Here is a 13,509-nt window from a genome sequence, read left to right on the forward strand (position 1 = left end):
TTGTTGAGACAGGGTCTCACCGTGTTGCCCAGACTGGTCTCGAACTCCTGGCCCCAAGAGATAAATCTCTTGTAACCCTAAACAGACCCTCATTTCATAACACTGATTCTTGAAGGCCCCAACCAGGAATGCAAATGTTCCCCCTTCTGGTTTGTCTCATTGCCTCTTTGTGGTTTGTTTCTTTATCCCCTTTATTTGCTATAATCTAGAAATTGGGTTGAAGGTCTTGATAGGATCAAGTAACACATTTTATTTTATTTTATTTTATTTTTATTTTATTTTATTTATTTATTTTATTTTATTTTATTTTATTTTATTTTATTTTATTTTATTATTTTTTTTTTTTTTTGACGGAGTCTCGCTCTGTCGCCCAGGCTGGAGTGCAGTGGCCGGATCTCAGCTCACTGCAAGCTCCGCCTCCCAGGTTTAAGCCATTCTCCTGCCTCAGCCTCCCAAGTAGCTGGGACTACAGGCACCCGCCACCTCGCCCGGCTAGTTTTTTTGTATTTTTTAGTAGAGATGGGGTTTCACCGTGTTAGCCAGGATGGTCTCGATCTCCTGACCTTGTGATCCGCCCGTCTCGGCCTCCCAAAGTGCTGGGATTACAGGCTTGAGCCACCACGCCCGGCCTATTTTATTTTATTTTATTTTATTTTATTTTATTTTATTTTATTTTATTTTATTTTATTTTATTTTATTTTATTTTTTGAGATGGAGTCTTGCTCTGTCGCCCAGGCTGGAATGTGGTGGTGCGATCTCAGCTCACTGCAACCTCTGCCTCCTGGGTTCAAGCAATTCTCCTGCTTCAACCTCCCGAGCAGGTGGGATCACAGGCGCCCGCCACCATGCCTGGCTAATTTTTGTGTTTTTAGTAGAGATGGGGTTTCACCACGTTGGCCAGGCTGGCCTCAAACTCCTGACTTCAGATGATCCGCCTGCCTCAGCCTCCCAAAGTGCTGGGGTTACAGTTGTGAGGCACCACGCCTGGCCCAAGTAACACATTTTTAAAAATACATTATTATAAGTGTGATTCAAATTTTTCAAAGACTGCCCAGGTCTCCTCTAAAGAGAAGAGGAGGTTCCTGGGACTAGACTACAAATGAGGGTCTTCTCTCCATGAGGGGGCTCCAGCACATGTGTGAGCAGATTCACACCCCCACGGACAGCTGCCTCTTGGCCACTCCCTGGGTTTGGAAGTGCGCACACCAACGGTGGCATTCACCCCTGGGAGTCAGGATCCAGGAGAGAGACCCATGCGGCCGTGGGAGCAGGTTTAGGGCCTGGAGCTCCAGGTGCAGGGGAAGGGTAGCCCTGGGCTTTCGGTGAGCTCCCTGGACTGACTGCCCTGCAGAGGACCAGAGTGGGGCCTGCTAAAGCCAAGCCAGCTCAGGAGCCCTAGTTGCCCAGGTCCCCGAGTGATGCCAGCTCCTCTAGAAGATTATTATGCCAAACAAATATTCTAAAAAGTTGGTCTCTAAAATGTCCTCCGTCCCCTCCCTTTTCATGCCTCTGCCCCACACACAGCTGCTGCTTCTGAATGGTGACTGTGGCCCCTGCAGAGGCATGTGGCTAAACCTCCACCAGGGGGCGATAGAGCTCCTCCAAATCAAGCTGCTGACCCTGGAGAAAAATTGGCGGAAGTCACAGAGTAGTCCCCACAAAAAATGTTTACCAAGTGGAGTCTTTCCTGCTGGCGTTTCCTCAGGGTCAGGAAGCAACTTTCCCAGGACAGGGGCACCCTGAGGTCCGGGTCCACTGAGCTATGCGGGCGACGTGGGCCTGGCCTGGGTTCTTGCCACCCTGGGCAGCTTCCCTACGTGAGTGACTGGGCCCGGGTCCTGGAGTCCGCGGTCCCAGCGTCTCCACTTCTCAGTTGATTCCTAGCTGAGTCCTGTCCCTTCTCCGAGCGTGGTTTCCTCGCCTGCCTTGCCTGCCTCGCAGGTGGTTGTGGGAGCAGAAGTGTGGGTGTGTGTGTCTGTGCATCTGCGTCTCTGTGCAGTTACTTTTATCTAGAATTGTTGGAGTGATTATCACCAGTTTTACTTCTCCCAACCATTTTTTCCTCCTTTTTTTCTCTTCTGCCAGAGCAAGCCCACCCCCTACCCCCCACCCCAAGCACAGTAGCTTTCTCAGCATGGAATCCCTCCGCGGGACCCTCTGCAGATGAAATTTCTCGTATATTTATTATGCATAACTGAGAAGGAGAGTCCCCGCGTATTTTCTTACTGGCGTCGTTTCCCTTTCTCTTAGTGTCTCTGCTTGGGGATCCCCGACAGGCACTTATTCTGCTGTTTCTGGAGAAGGCTCCGTACTGCGCTTTGGAGCTTTGAGTCTTTTATCCCCTGTGGCAGCCCTGAGATTGTGATCTCCCTGAGCCCGCGCCAGCCTTGCTGCTTCTGTCTGCATGGTTTGAGTGCTTAGGCCTTTTGGCCTAGGGAGGAAGAGAGAAGGGGAAGGAAAAGCAAGGAACCTTCACTTAATACTGTGGAGTCCTGGCCATGACTTGGTGCAGCACCCCTGAGCAGGGCTTTTTCAGGTGGCTCACACCTGTAATCCCAGCACTTTGGGAGGCCGAGGCGGGTGGATCACTTAAGGTCAGTTTGAGACCAGCCTGGCCAACATGGCAAAACCCCGTCTCTACTAAAAATACAAAAATTAACTGGGCATGGTGGTGCGCACCTGTAGCCCCAGCTACTTGGAAGCTGAGGCAGGAGAGTCACTTGAACCAGGAGACAGAGATTTCAGTGAGCTAAGATCACGCCACTGCACTCCAGCCTGGGTGACAGAGTGAGACTGTCTCTTAAAAAAAAAAAAAAAGAACCAAAACCCGTATCTGCTTGGTTGAACAGGGTGGTTCATATCTGTAATCCCAGCATTCTGGGAGGCTGAAGCAAGAGGATCGCTTGAGTCCCCAGGAGTTCGAGAGGAGCCTGGGCAACATAGCAAAACCCTGTCCCTACAAAAACAAAACAAGTGTCTGCTTGTTGGCAAACAGCACAGTGAGTTGGATGGGAGCTGGGCGTTGGGGTCAGGCAGGCATCTGGGTGTGGGCTCTCCTCCAGTCATCTGTCAGATGGGGACAGTGCCAGCAGCTGCTTCCCATCGAGAGAATTGAATGAAGCACCACAGTGCTCTTTTAGGGTCAGTGTCTGCAGCCGTAGACAGGATCCCCTTGGTCACCATCCAAGACAAATGATACCCAAAACCCTTTGAGGGTGAGCAGTCGCCCCTTCTCCCAGAGCGGTGAGGTGGGGGATGGGATAACGTCCTATCAAAGGAACCACTCATCTGCTCCAGGAATTCTTACCTTCTGGAAAAACATCACGGAATGACAGGAACGCCGATCCTCAGCCTCCCAGAGGGTGCCCAGGCAATGTTAGGTGGGGAGAGCCTGGCTGCTGGCCCAGTGCTGTTGTATCCCCATCACGGATGGCATTAGCTCACACTTGGGGAGCACCCACTGGGTGCCAGGCGCTTGCTTCTTGTGCATTGGAGATAGTACTGAAGTAGATGAGCTTACACTGCCTTCTTTCCAATCAGGACTTTGAGGCTTAGGGAGGTTCCGTGGGCTGGCCAAAGGTTTAAAGAGTACCAGATCTAGGCCAGGCGCGGTGGCTCATGCTTGTAATCCCAGCACTTTGGGAGGCCAAGGTGGGCAGATCACCAGAGGTCGGGAGTTTGAGACCAGCCTGACCAACATGGAGAAACCCCATCTCTACTAAAAATACAATTAGCTGGGCGCGGTGGTACGCACCTATAATCCCAGCTACTCGGGAGGCTGAGGCAGGAGAATCGCTTGACCCAGGAGGTAGAGGTTGAGGTGAGCCAAGATCGTGCCATTGCACTCCAGTCTGGGCAACAAGAGTGAAACTCCGTCTCAAAAAAAATAAAGAGTCCCAGATCTGAGACTTAAACCCAAAGCAGTCAGAGTCTACAAGCTATTCCCTTGGCCCTTTTCCTGCCCTTACAGGAGTTCCAGTTCCTAGGATTGTGAAGTGAAAGGTAGGAAGGAGTTTACTCCAAATGGCTCATTTTATCAATAAGGAAGCTGTGGTGCAGACAGCTGCCCCTTGTCTGGCTGTCACAGGCCAGGGTGAGAATGCAGGCTTCCTTCCGTCTGTGCCTGCAGCGACCACACTCACAGGTACTCTTCCATGCTGGCTTTGCTGTGGCAGCTCTGAGGTCTGCTCTTTGGCCCAGCATTTCTGCCTCCTCTCTGAGGGCTGGAAGCTGGATGCTATCCAACCAAATGGATTGGCTCACCCCGTACACTAAGGCCAATTACTGACAAAATTGCAGTGCGAGAAAGTGAGGCTTTGTTTTCTGTTTTTTGTTTGTTTATTTGTTTTTGAGACAGAGTCTCACTCCATTGCCCTGGCTGGAGTGCAATGGCGCAATCTCGTCTCACTGCAACCTCTGCCTACCTGGTTCAAACAATTCTGCCTTCAGCCTCCTGAGTAGCTGGGATTACAAGCACCTGCGACTACGCCTGGCTAATTTTTGTATGTTTAGTAAGCGGGGTTTCGACATGTTGACCAGGCTGGTCTCGAACTTCTGACCTCAGGTGATCCGCCTGCCTTGGCCTCCCAAAGTGCTGGGATTACAGGCGTGAGCCACTGTGCCCAGCCCAAAGTGAGGCCTTTATTGCGGGGTGACAAGCAAGAATCCGGCAGCTCATGCTTAAGACCCAAACTCCCAGATGGCTTATGGGTAAGGGTGTTTAAAGGCAGGAGGCAGAGGTTACAAAGTTTTAAATCAATACCAGGAGGCTATATATTGGTTTGGCCTAAGAAGGCAGGATGTCTCCAAGGGATGGGATCATAGGTGGCTTCAAAGATTTTCTGGTTTGTGATTGGTTAAGGAGGTGAAGCTTTGTCTACAAATTTGGCATCAGCAAAAAAGTATGTTAGCTATGACCTGTGAGCGTGTCCTCCAGGCCCCTCAGGGAGTCTAAAGAGTGGTCAGAGTGCAGTTTTCAGTTCCCCTTATCTGAGGTCTCAGTGCCAGGGGAACTGTTGTTGGGGGTCCAGGTTTCTGAAAAGCAACTCGAGGACAGATGTTAAGATGTTATCTTTAGGCTGGGCGCGGATGCTCACGCCTGTAATCCCAGCACTTTGGGAGGCTGAGGCGGGTGGATCACTTGAGCTCAGGAGTTCAAGACCAGCCTGGCCAATATGGTGAAACCCCATCTCTACTAAAAATACAAAATCTAGCTAGGCATGGTGGCAGGAGCCTGTAATCCCAGCTACTTGGGAAGCTGAGGCAGGAGAATCGCTTGAACCCAGGAGGCAGAGGCTACAGTGAGCAAAGATCGTGCCACTGCACTACAGCCTGGGCGACAGAGCAAGACTGTCTCAAAAACAAACAAAAAGATGTTATCTCTAATTTCTGTGGGGGAACTAGACATCCCCTGATTCTGATTTCCTTGGCTATTGTTTTAAGCTAACTATTACCTTCTTGCTTATCAAGTTGTTCATTTGCTTCTCAGGGCTAGCTAGGTGCCTGGAATTTCATAAAGGGACTCAAGATGTTCCTTTATTTCCATGCTTGGGGGCCTGCAGTCCCCTAGAGAAGCCCCTGCTCTCTCTTGATGTCAGCCAGGGCTTCAGTCTGGCCCTGGCTGCCACTCTGCTGCCACTGCAGTTCCACCCATCAGCGGTGGCAGCAGAACTGCAGTGGCAGCAACCACTCACCAGCAGCAGCCTGGCCTCGCTCACCTTTCTTTCTGTGGAGGGGTCTCTCCTGTGGCTTCCTCTCAGTTGCGTGCCGTGGGCACCGCCACAGCCGTGAGGAAGGATCCGGTTACAGCGATTGCAGAACACATGCACAGGTTTTCAAGTCTCTGGCCTCTTTTGTGGCCTCTGTGGATTTGCCCACTTAGAGCAATTGTAGAACTAGTTTATTGACCCTTTCCTGTGCTTCCGGCTGCCTTTTCTCCCCAGGGTGCAGGGCTCTTGTTTGGGTGCTGCTGGGATAAAAGCTGCCTCTTTTGGATGCCCGCCCAGTGCACACCATGTGCTCACCACACGCCCACCTGAACGCACCCTGCCCACAAGGCCTCTGAATCTGTCATTAACAGCAAGGCAGATGGTTCTAACCCCCTTTTACATATCAGGAACCCCCACCACCAAGTGAGGGCAAGTCCACTGCCTGGGGCTCCCGCTGTTAGTGATAACTGGAGCCAGGATTTCGCCCCTGTCATCCAGGATCCAAATTCCGTGCCCTGGGAACCAGCTGGCACCAGGCTCACACTCTAGTCCCTTGTTCTTTTTTTTTTTTTTTTTTTTTTTTTGAGGCGGAGTCTCTGTCACCCAGGCTAGAGTGTAGTGCTCACTGCAACCTCTGCCTTCCGGGTTCAAGCGATTCTCCTGCCTCAGCCTCCTGAGCAGCTGGGATTACAGGCGCGCGCCACCACGCCCAGCTGATTTTTTTGTATTTTCAGTAGAGTCGGGATTTCACCATATTGGTCAGGCTGGTCTCAAACTCCTGACCTGATGATCCGCCCACCTTGGCCTTCCAAAGTGCTGGGATTACAGGCATGAGCCACCCCGCCCAGCCTCTTCCTTTGTTCTTTGTATCTACGGCACCTTGCTGCCTCTGCCACATCCCTGAGTGAGTTCTGGTGGGAAGTAATTTCTGCTGCGACTGGTAATGCCCACAGTCGGAGGCCACATTGTACCAGTGTCACAGAGGAACTGCCACTGGGGCTGGATGCAGTGGCTCATGCCTGTAATCCTAGCACTTTGGGAGGCTGGGGTCGGAGGATCACTTGAGCCCAGGAGTTTGAGGCCAGCCTGGGAAACATAGTAAGTCCCCATCTCTACAAAAAAAATATAAAAAATTAATGAGGCATGGTGGTACACGCCTGTAGTCCCAGGTACTTAGGAGGCTGAGGCAAAAGGATCACTTGAGCCCAGAAGGTTGAGGCTGCAGTGAGCCATGATCACAACGCTGCCCTCCAGCCTGGGTGACAGAGCAAGACACTGTCTCCAAAAAAACCACAAACAAAAAAAGAAGGAACAGAAACTGGGAGGAAGCCTTGGTTAGGCCAGAACTGCCTTTGTTTGGGATGTTGGATGGGAAGTAGATGAATTATGGAAACTAGATGTAAAGCCAGGATCTCAGTAAATAGTCATTGAGTGAAAGAAATTCTGAGTTCAAGTCCTAAATGAAAGCATTGGTAGCCTTTGGAATTCATTTGGGAGTGTCTGCCCACAGCACCATTGACTGACTCTTAGATGTCCTGTATACCTGCACCATCCTAGATGTTGCATGGAGATATGAAGGAATCAGGAGATAATTTTCTGCTTTCATGAAAACTGGTTGAATCCTAGAGAATCAGAATACTTAGAAGTTTTGTTACTGAAACAGTTTAAAGGTCGGGCGCGGTGGCTCACACCTGTAATCCCAGCACTTTGGGAGGCCGAGGCGGGCGGATCACGAGGTCAGGAGATGGAGACCATCCTGGCTAACACGGTGAAACCCTGGCTCTACTAAAAAATGGAAAAAATTAGCCGGGTGTGGTGGCGGGCGCCTGTACTCCCAGCTACTCAGGAGGCTGAGGTAGGAGAATGACGTGAACCCGGGAGGTGGAGGTTGCAGTGAGCCGCGATCGCACCACTGCACTCCAGCCTGGGCGACACAGCGAGACTCCTCAAAAAAAGAAAAAAAGTTTTAAGAAGGTGGCCTCCCAGAATTCAGGTCAATCTCTTTCCTGTGTTCTGTTTCCTGCAATACATGTAGTTGCCACCAGATGGTAGTGGTGTTCCGATAAAGGCTGGTAAATGAATCCTCATCAGCCTTTGGAAAACAGTGTTTTGGGCTGGGAACGGTGGCTCATGCCTGTAATCCCAGCACTTTGAGATGCCGAGATCATTTGAGGTCAGGAGTTTGAGACCAGCCTGACCAACATGGTGAAACCCCGTCTCTACTTAAAATACAGACAAAATTAGCCAGGCGTGGTGGTGCATGCCTATAATCCCAGCTACTTGGGAGGCTGAGGCAGAATTGCTTGAACTCAGGAGTCGGAGGTTGCAGTGAGCCAATATCCTACTACTGCACTTGCAGCCTGGGCTCCATCTCAAAAAAAAAAAAAAAAAAAAAAAAGGAAAACAGTATTTTGTAAAGTTGAAGATAGCAGGTGCACCCCATGACCCAGCATTTAAATCCATAGGGCTAGGGTACGTGCACATGCAGTGAAATGCCACCAGCAGCACTGTCTGTAACAGTCCTGAACTGGAGACAGTCAGCAGGAGAATGGATACTGACATCACAGGATATTTTTCTTTTCTTTTTTTTTTTTTTTTTTTTGAGACAGAGTCTCGCTCTGTCGCCCAGGCTGTAGTATAATGGTGCGATCTCGGCTCACTGCAACCTCTGCTTCCCGGGTTCAAGTGATTCTCCTGCCTCAGCCTCCCGAGCAGCTGGGACTACAGGTGCCCGCCACCACACCTGCTAAGTTTTGTATTTTTAGTAGAGACGGGGTTTCACCACATTGGCCAGGATGGTCTTGAGCTCCTGACCTTGTGATCCACCCACCTCAGCCTCCCAAAGTGCTGGGATTACAGGCGTGAGCCACCGTGTCTGGCCAGGTATTTCTACTATTTAGCAACAATCTTACAAAGATAATATTTAGCAAATGATGCTATACACATATTAATACTTACAATGTGATTAGGAAGGTGTACACCTCGGAGGGAGGGAGAGGATTGGATCAGAAAGGCACATGTGAAGGCTTATGGATCACCTCAGTACTGGCTACGCAGGCACTTGCTTTCTCGTTGATAAACTCTGCCTGTATGTGCCGGCACTTTTCTGTGTGTGAGGCTGCAGGTCTGGCACTGCCAGCCCCTGGCTCTGAGCAGGTGCATGCTGACTCCACATCACCTGTGTGTGCGAGCAAGATGCGCTGATCACATCATTTACTTTATCTGCCCATTTTACTGGTGAAGAAACCAAGGCTTAGAGAAATTCAGTAGCTGGCTCTGGTCACCTGGTCCTCAGTGGCAGTGCTGGGGTTCTCACTGTGTCTGCCTCGCACAGAGCCTTGCTTCCTTTCTGTATTGGGTGGCTGCCCTGTGTCTCCTTCTCTTACTGATCCTGGGCCACACGTCTTTCTGCTTCAGAAGAAGTTCTCCTGCCATCCACATGTAGCGGGATTCCCATCTCGGGAAGGAAGTGACATTGAGATTCTCGCTCCATTAATCTCTCCCTGAATGTGTCCAGCCGCCTTCACCATTTGTTCAGCAGGCTAGATTCAGGCTGTCCCCGACCTACGCAAAGGCCACCTCCCCATGTGCCCTGACTCCCAGACTAATTCCCCCTCCCTTTAGTACCAGGCACAAGCAGGTGCATGTGTGCGCACGCTGTCTGTGTTAATACAGAACTGGTTCAGGTGGTATGAAATTCAGAGTCGTGAACAGTAGTTCTCCCTCAGTAGCTTTTTCCAGAGGCAACCACAAGTATTTGTTTCTGTGTGCTCACCAGGGATATTTTCAGGATTTGTAAACAAATATGTATACAGTAAATTTCCTGCATGTTACACACATGTGGTGGCATGCTGTCTCTATATGCTGTATCTTTTTTTCAAGACAGAGTCTCACACTTTTGCCCGGGCTGGAGTGCAGTGGCGGGATCTCGGCTCACTGCAACCTCCACCTCCTAGGTTCAAGCGATTCTCCCGCCTCAGCCTCCCGAGTAGCTGGGATTACAGGTGCCCACCACAACGCCTGGCTAATTTTTTTTTTTTTTTTGAGACAAGAGTCTCACTCTGTTGCCCAGACTGGAGTGCAGTGACGCAATGTCGGCTCACTGCAAGCTCCACCTCCTGGGTTCACGCCATTCTCCTGCCTCAGCCTCCCGAGTAGCTGGGACTACAGGCACCCGCCACCATGCCCGGCTAATTTTTTTGTATTTTCAGTAGAGACGGGGTTTCACCATGTTAGCCAGGATGGTCTTGATCTCCTGACCTCGTGATCCACCTGCCTCGGCCTCCCAAAGTGCTGGGATTACAGGCGTGAGCCACTGCACCCGGTCATGCCTGGCTAATTTTTTGTATTTTTAGTAGAGACGGTGTTTCACTATGTTGGCCAGGCTGGTCTCTAACTCCTAACCTCATGATCTGCCTACCTCGGCCTCCCAAAGTGCTAGGATTAGGTGTGAGCCACTGCGCCCAGCCTCTGTATCTTTTTTTTAGCAACAAATTTTGACACCCTTGCCCTGTCGGTCATAAAGAACTGTCTTGTTTAAATGCTATGTGACAGGCCAGGCACGGTGGCTCACACCTGTAATCCCAACACTGGGGAGCCCTAGGTAGGTGGATCACTTGAGGCCAGGAGTTCGAGACCAGTGTGGCCAACATGGCAAAACCCCATCTCTACTAAAAATACAAAAATTAGCCGGGCGTGGCGGTGTATGCCTATACTCCCAGCTACTTGGGGGGCTGAGGCAGAAGAATCGCTTGAACCCAGGAGGGGGAGGTTGCAGCGAGCCAAGATCGCGCCACTGCACTCCACCCTGGGTGACAAAGCACGACGCTGTCTCAAAAAAAAAAAAAATTATGAAAAGCCACGATGCATAAGTCAAAACTGTATTACAGGGTATTTTCAGAAGTCTCACCTCCATTCTGGTCCCTTCTGCCTTGTTCCCTGTCTCATACTAACCCGTTTCCTTATTACACTTTGGCGTCTTGCAAGGGTGAGTTCATACACGGAGGTGTGTTTTTCTCCACCCTGCCTTCTTACACAAAGGGTAGCTTACTCTACGTACTGTCTGTCCTTCAGACTTGAAATCGAAGGAGACATTTGCAAAACACTAAAGAAAAACCCAAGAACTACTAATCCGTTGTGAAGATATATATATATATATGATATATAATATATATGTAATATACAGCATATGTAATTTATATTTATTATATAATATATACTTGTTATATAATATGTAATGTATATAATATACATATATATATTTTGAGACGAAGTCTCGCTCTTGTCCCACCAGGCTGGAGTGCAATGGCGTGAGCTTGGCTCGCTGCAACCTCCGCCTCCTGGGTTCAAGCGATTCTCCTGCCTCAGCCCCCCCCCAGAGCCCCCCCCAAGTAGCTGGGATTACAGGCCCCTGCTACCGTGTCTAGCTTTTTTTTTTTGTATTTTTAGTAGAGACGGAGTTTCACCGTCTTGGCAAGGCTGGTCTAGAGCTCCTGACCTCAGGTGATCCACTCGCCTGGCCTCCCAACGTGCTGGATTACAGGTGTGAGCCACCACGCCCGGCCCCCTGTGAAGACTTTGACCCTGGGTTGATTCATCTCAGCATGGGTGAGTCCCCAGATGTAGCTGTATCTTGAGCTGCCCTCACCGAGGGCCTGCCCAGCCACCAGGTGCCAGGTGCCAGCTAAGCACTTGTCAGAAGCATCACCTTGTTTTGTTTTGTTTTTGAGATGGAGTCTCGCCCTGTTGCCCAGGCTGGAGTGCAGTGGCACGATCTGGGCTTACTGCAACCTCCGCCTCCCGAGTTCAAGCCATTCTCCTGCCTCAGCCTCCCAAGTAGCTGGGACCACAGGCGAATGCCACCATGCCCAGCTAATTTTTGTATTTCTAGTAGAGATGCAGTTTCACCATGTTGGCCAGGTGGTCTTGAACTCCCGACCTCAGGTGATCCACCCTCGGCCTCCCAAAGTGCTGGGATTACAGGTGTGAGCCACCGTGCCCAACCACCATCACCTCATTTAATCCCTGGGACCATCCTTTGACCTTCCCCTCATGGTCCGGGTTGTTCCTGCCTGCACCAGTGCCCGACATGGCGTGTGAGCTGAGGTCCCACCTGACCTCCCCGAGTCTCCAGCTTTCTCATCTTGCTTTCATGTGGCGTTTCCTCTTTTGCCTCCCTCAGGGTTCTCGTATAGAGTTCCTGTGTTTCCTGAAGACTCGAAGGCCCAGCCCTTGCTTCTTGTTTTCTCTGTCTTGTCCAGAGCACGTTCATTAGGCAGTCAGAACTTGTTCTCTTTTCTGTTTTATAATCGTTTTTAAGATTGCAGTATGGCGGCGGGGCCCGGTGGCTCATGCCTGTAATCCCAGTTCTATGGGAGGCCGAGGTGGGTGGATCACGAGGTCAGGAGGTTGAGACCATCCTGGCTAATATGGTGAAACCCCATCTCTACTAAAAATACAAAAAAATTAGCCGGCCGTGGTGGCGGGCACCTGTAGTCCCAGCTACTCAAGAGGTTGAGGCAGGAGAATGGTGTGGACCCGGGAGGCGGAGCTTGCAGTGAACCGAGATGGCGCCCCTGCACTCTAGCCTGGGCGACAGAGCAAGACTTGGTCTCAAAAAAAAAAAAAAAAAATTGCAGTATGATCAACAATAAAATGCACGTATCTTAAGTGCCAGTTTGGTGCATTTTGAAATTCATTGAGCTGTGTGTACATCCATGTAAGCAGCTTCTAAACCAAGATGTAGAAATTCCCTTCACATCCACGCTGGGTCAGTATCTCCCACTCCAAGGCAACCACTATTCTAACCTCTATAACGTGGATTTGTTTTGCCTGTTCTTGAACTTCATACAAACAATCATGCAGGATCTACTCTTGTATCTCGTTTCTTTCACTCAACATTACGTTTTTCAGATTCATCTAAATTGTTGCAGTATCATCGTCCATTCCTTTGAATGTGCCACAATTTGTCCACCTGCCTGTAGAGGGAGATTTGAGTTGTTCCTAGTTTGGAAGCTTTATGAATGAAGCTGTTAGGATCATGTTCATACAAATATGTACTCATTTCTCACCTAGGAGTGGAGTTGCTCAGTCCTAGGGTAGATGTGCGTTTAACGTCATGAGAAGCTGCCAAATCACTTCCCACGTGGTTACACCAGGTTATGCTATATGCTCCACTTCCTTGCCAACACTTAGTATTGGCCATTTCTTTTGTTTCTGAGATGGAGTCTCTCCCTGTCATCTACGCTGGAGCACAGTTGGCGCGATCTCGGCTGGCTGCAACCTCGGCCTCCTGGGTTCAAGTGATTCTCCCACCTCAGCCTCCTGAGTAGCTGAGGTTGCATGTGTGCGCCACCATGCCTGGCTAATTTTTGTACTTTTAGTAGAGACAGGTTTTCGCCATGTTGGCCAGGCTGGTCTGGAACTCCTGACCTCAAGTGATCCACCCCCTTCGGCTCCCAAAGTGCTGGGATTACAGGAGTGAGCCGCCACGCCTGTCCCCAGCTTTTTTAATTTTTAAAAGAATATCTGTAGGGATAACAGTTTGCTATTTATTGAACACCTGCTACATGCGAGGCTGCCGATAGAGAGTGAGACAAGGCAGAGTCCCCATTCTCACGGAGTTTATAGTTTAGTGGAGCAACAGCCAATAAACATTTTGACAAAGAACTACTGTAATGTCAGTAAGTGTGAGGGAAAGAAGCAAAGCCTGGTGCGGGGGACGTAGTTGGGGGCAGGTGAGGTGCTCACAGAAAGCTCTCAGAGGAGGTGGATCTTAGCGGGCCTATCTTTTTTTTTTTTT

General features: G+C 50.1%; 1 protein-coding gene across 5 annotated transcripts in view; it reads left to right on the forward strand.

The window, feature by feature from the left end:
- Positions 1 to 13,509, forward strand: part of ARMC7 (armadillo repeat containing 7) — a 24,926-nt gene that overhangs the window by 3,486 nt on the left and 7,931 nt on the right. The window contains exon 3 of one of the 5 annotated variants that reach the window (XM_023211845.2): positions 11,157 to 11,315. The exons of 2 other annotated variants lie outside the window; for them this stretch is intronic. In XM_023211845.2, the coding sequence (XP_023067613.1) occupies positions 11,157 to 11,315 (159 nt within the window). Of the gene's footprint in view, positions 1 to 1,524; positions 2,564 to 11,156; positions 11,316 to 13,509 lie in introns of those variants that run through there. 2 more of the 5 variants (XM_023211847.2, XM_023211848.2) reach the window with 2 other exon arrangements.

Source organism: Piliocolobus tephrosceles, chromosome 16 (genome assembly GCF_002776525.5).
Source record: "Piliocolobus tephrosceles isolate RC106 chromosome 16, ASM277652v3, whole genome shotgun sequence".
Taxonomy (NCBI): Eukaryota; Metazoa; Chordata; class Mammalia; order Primates; family Cercopithecidae; genus Piliocolobus; species Piliocolobus tephrosceles.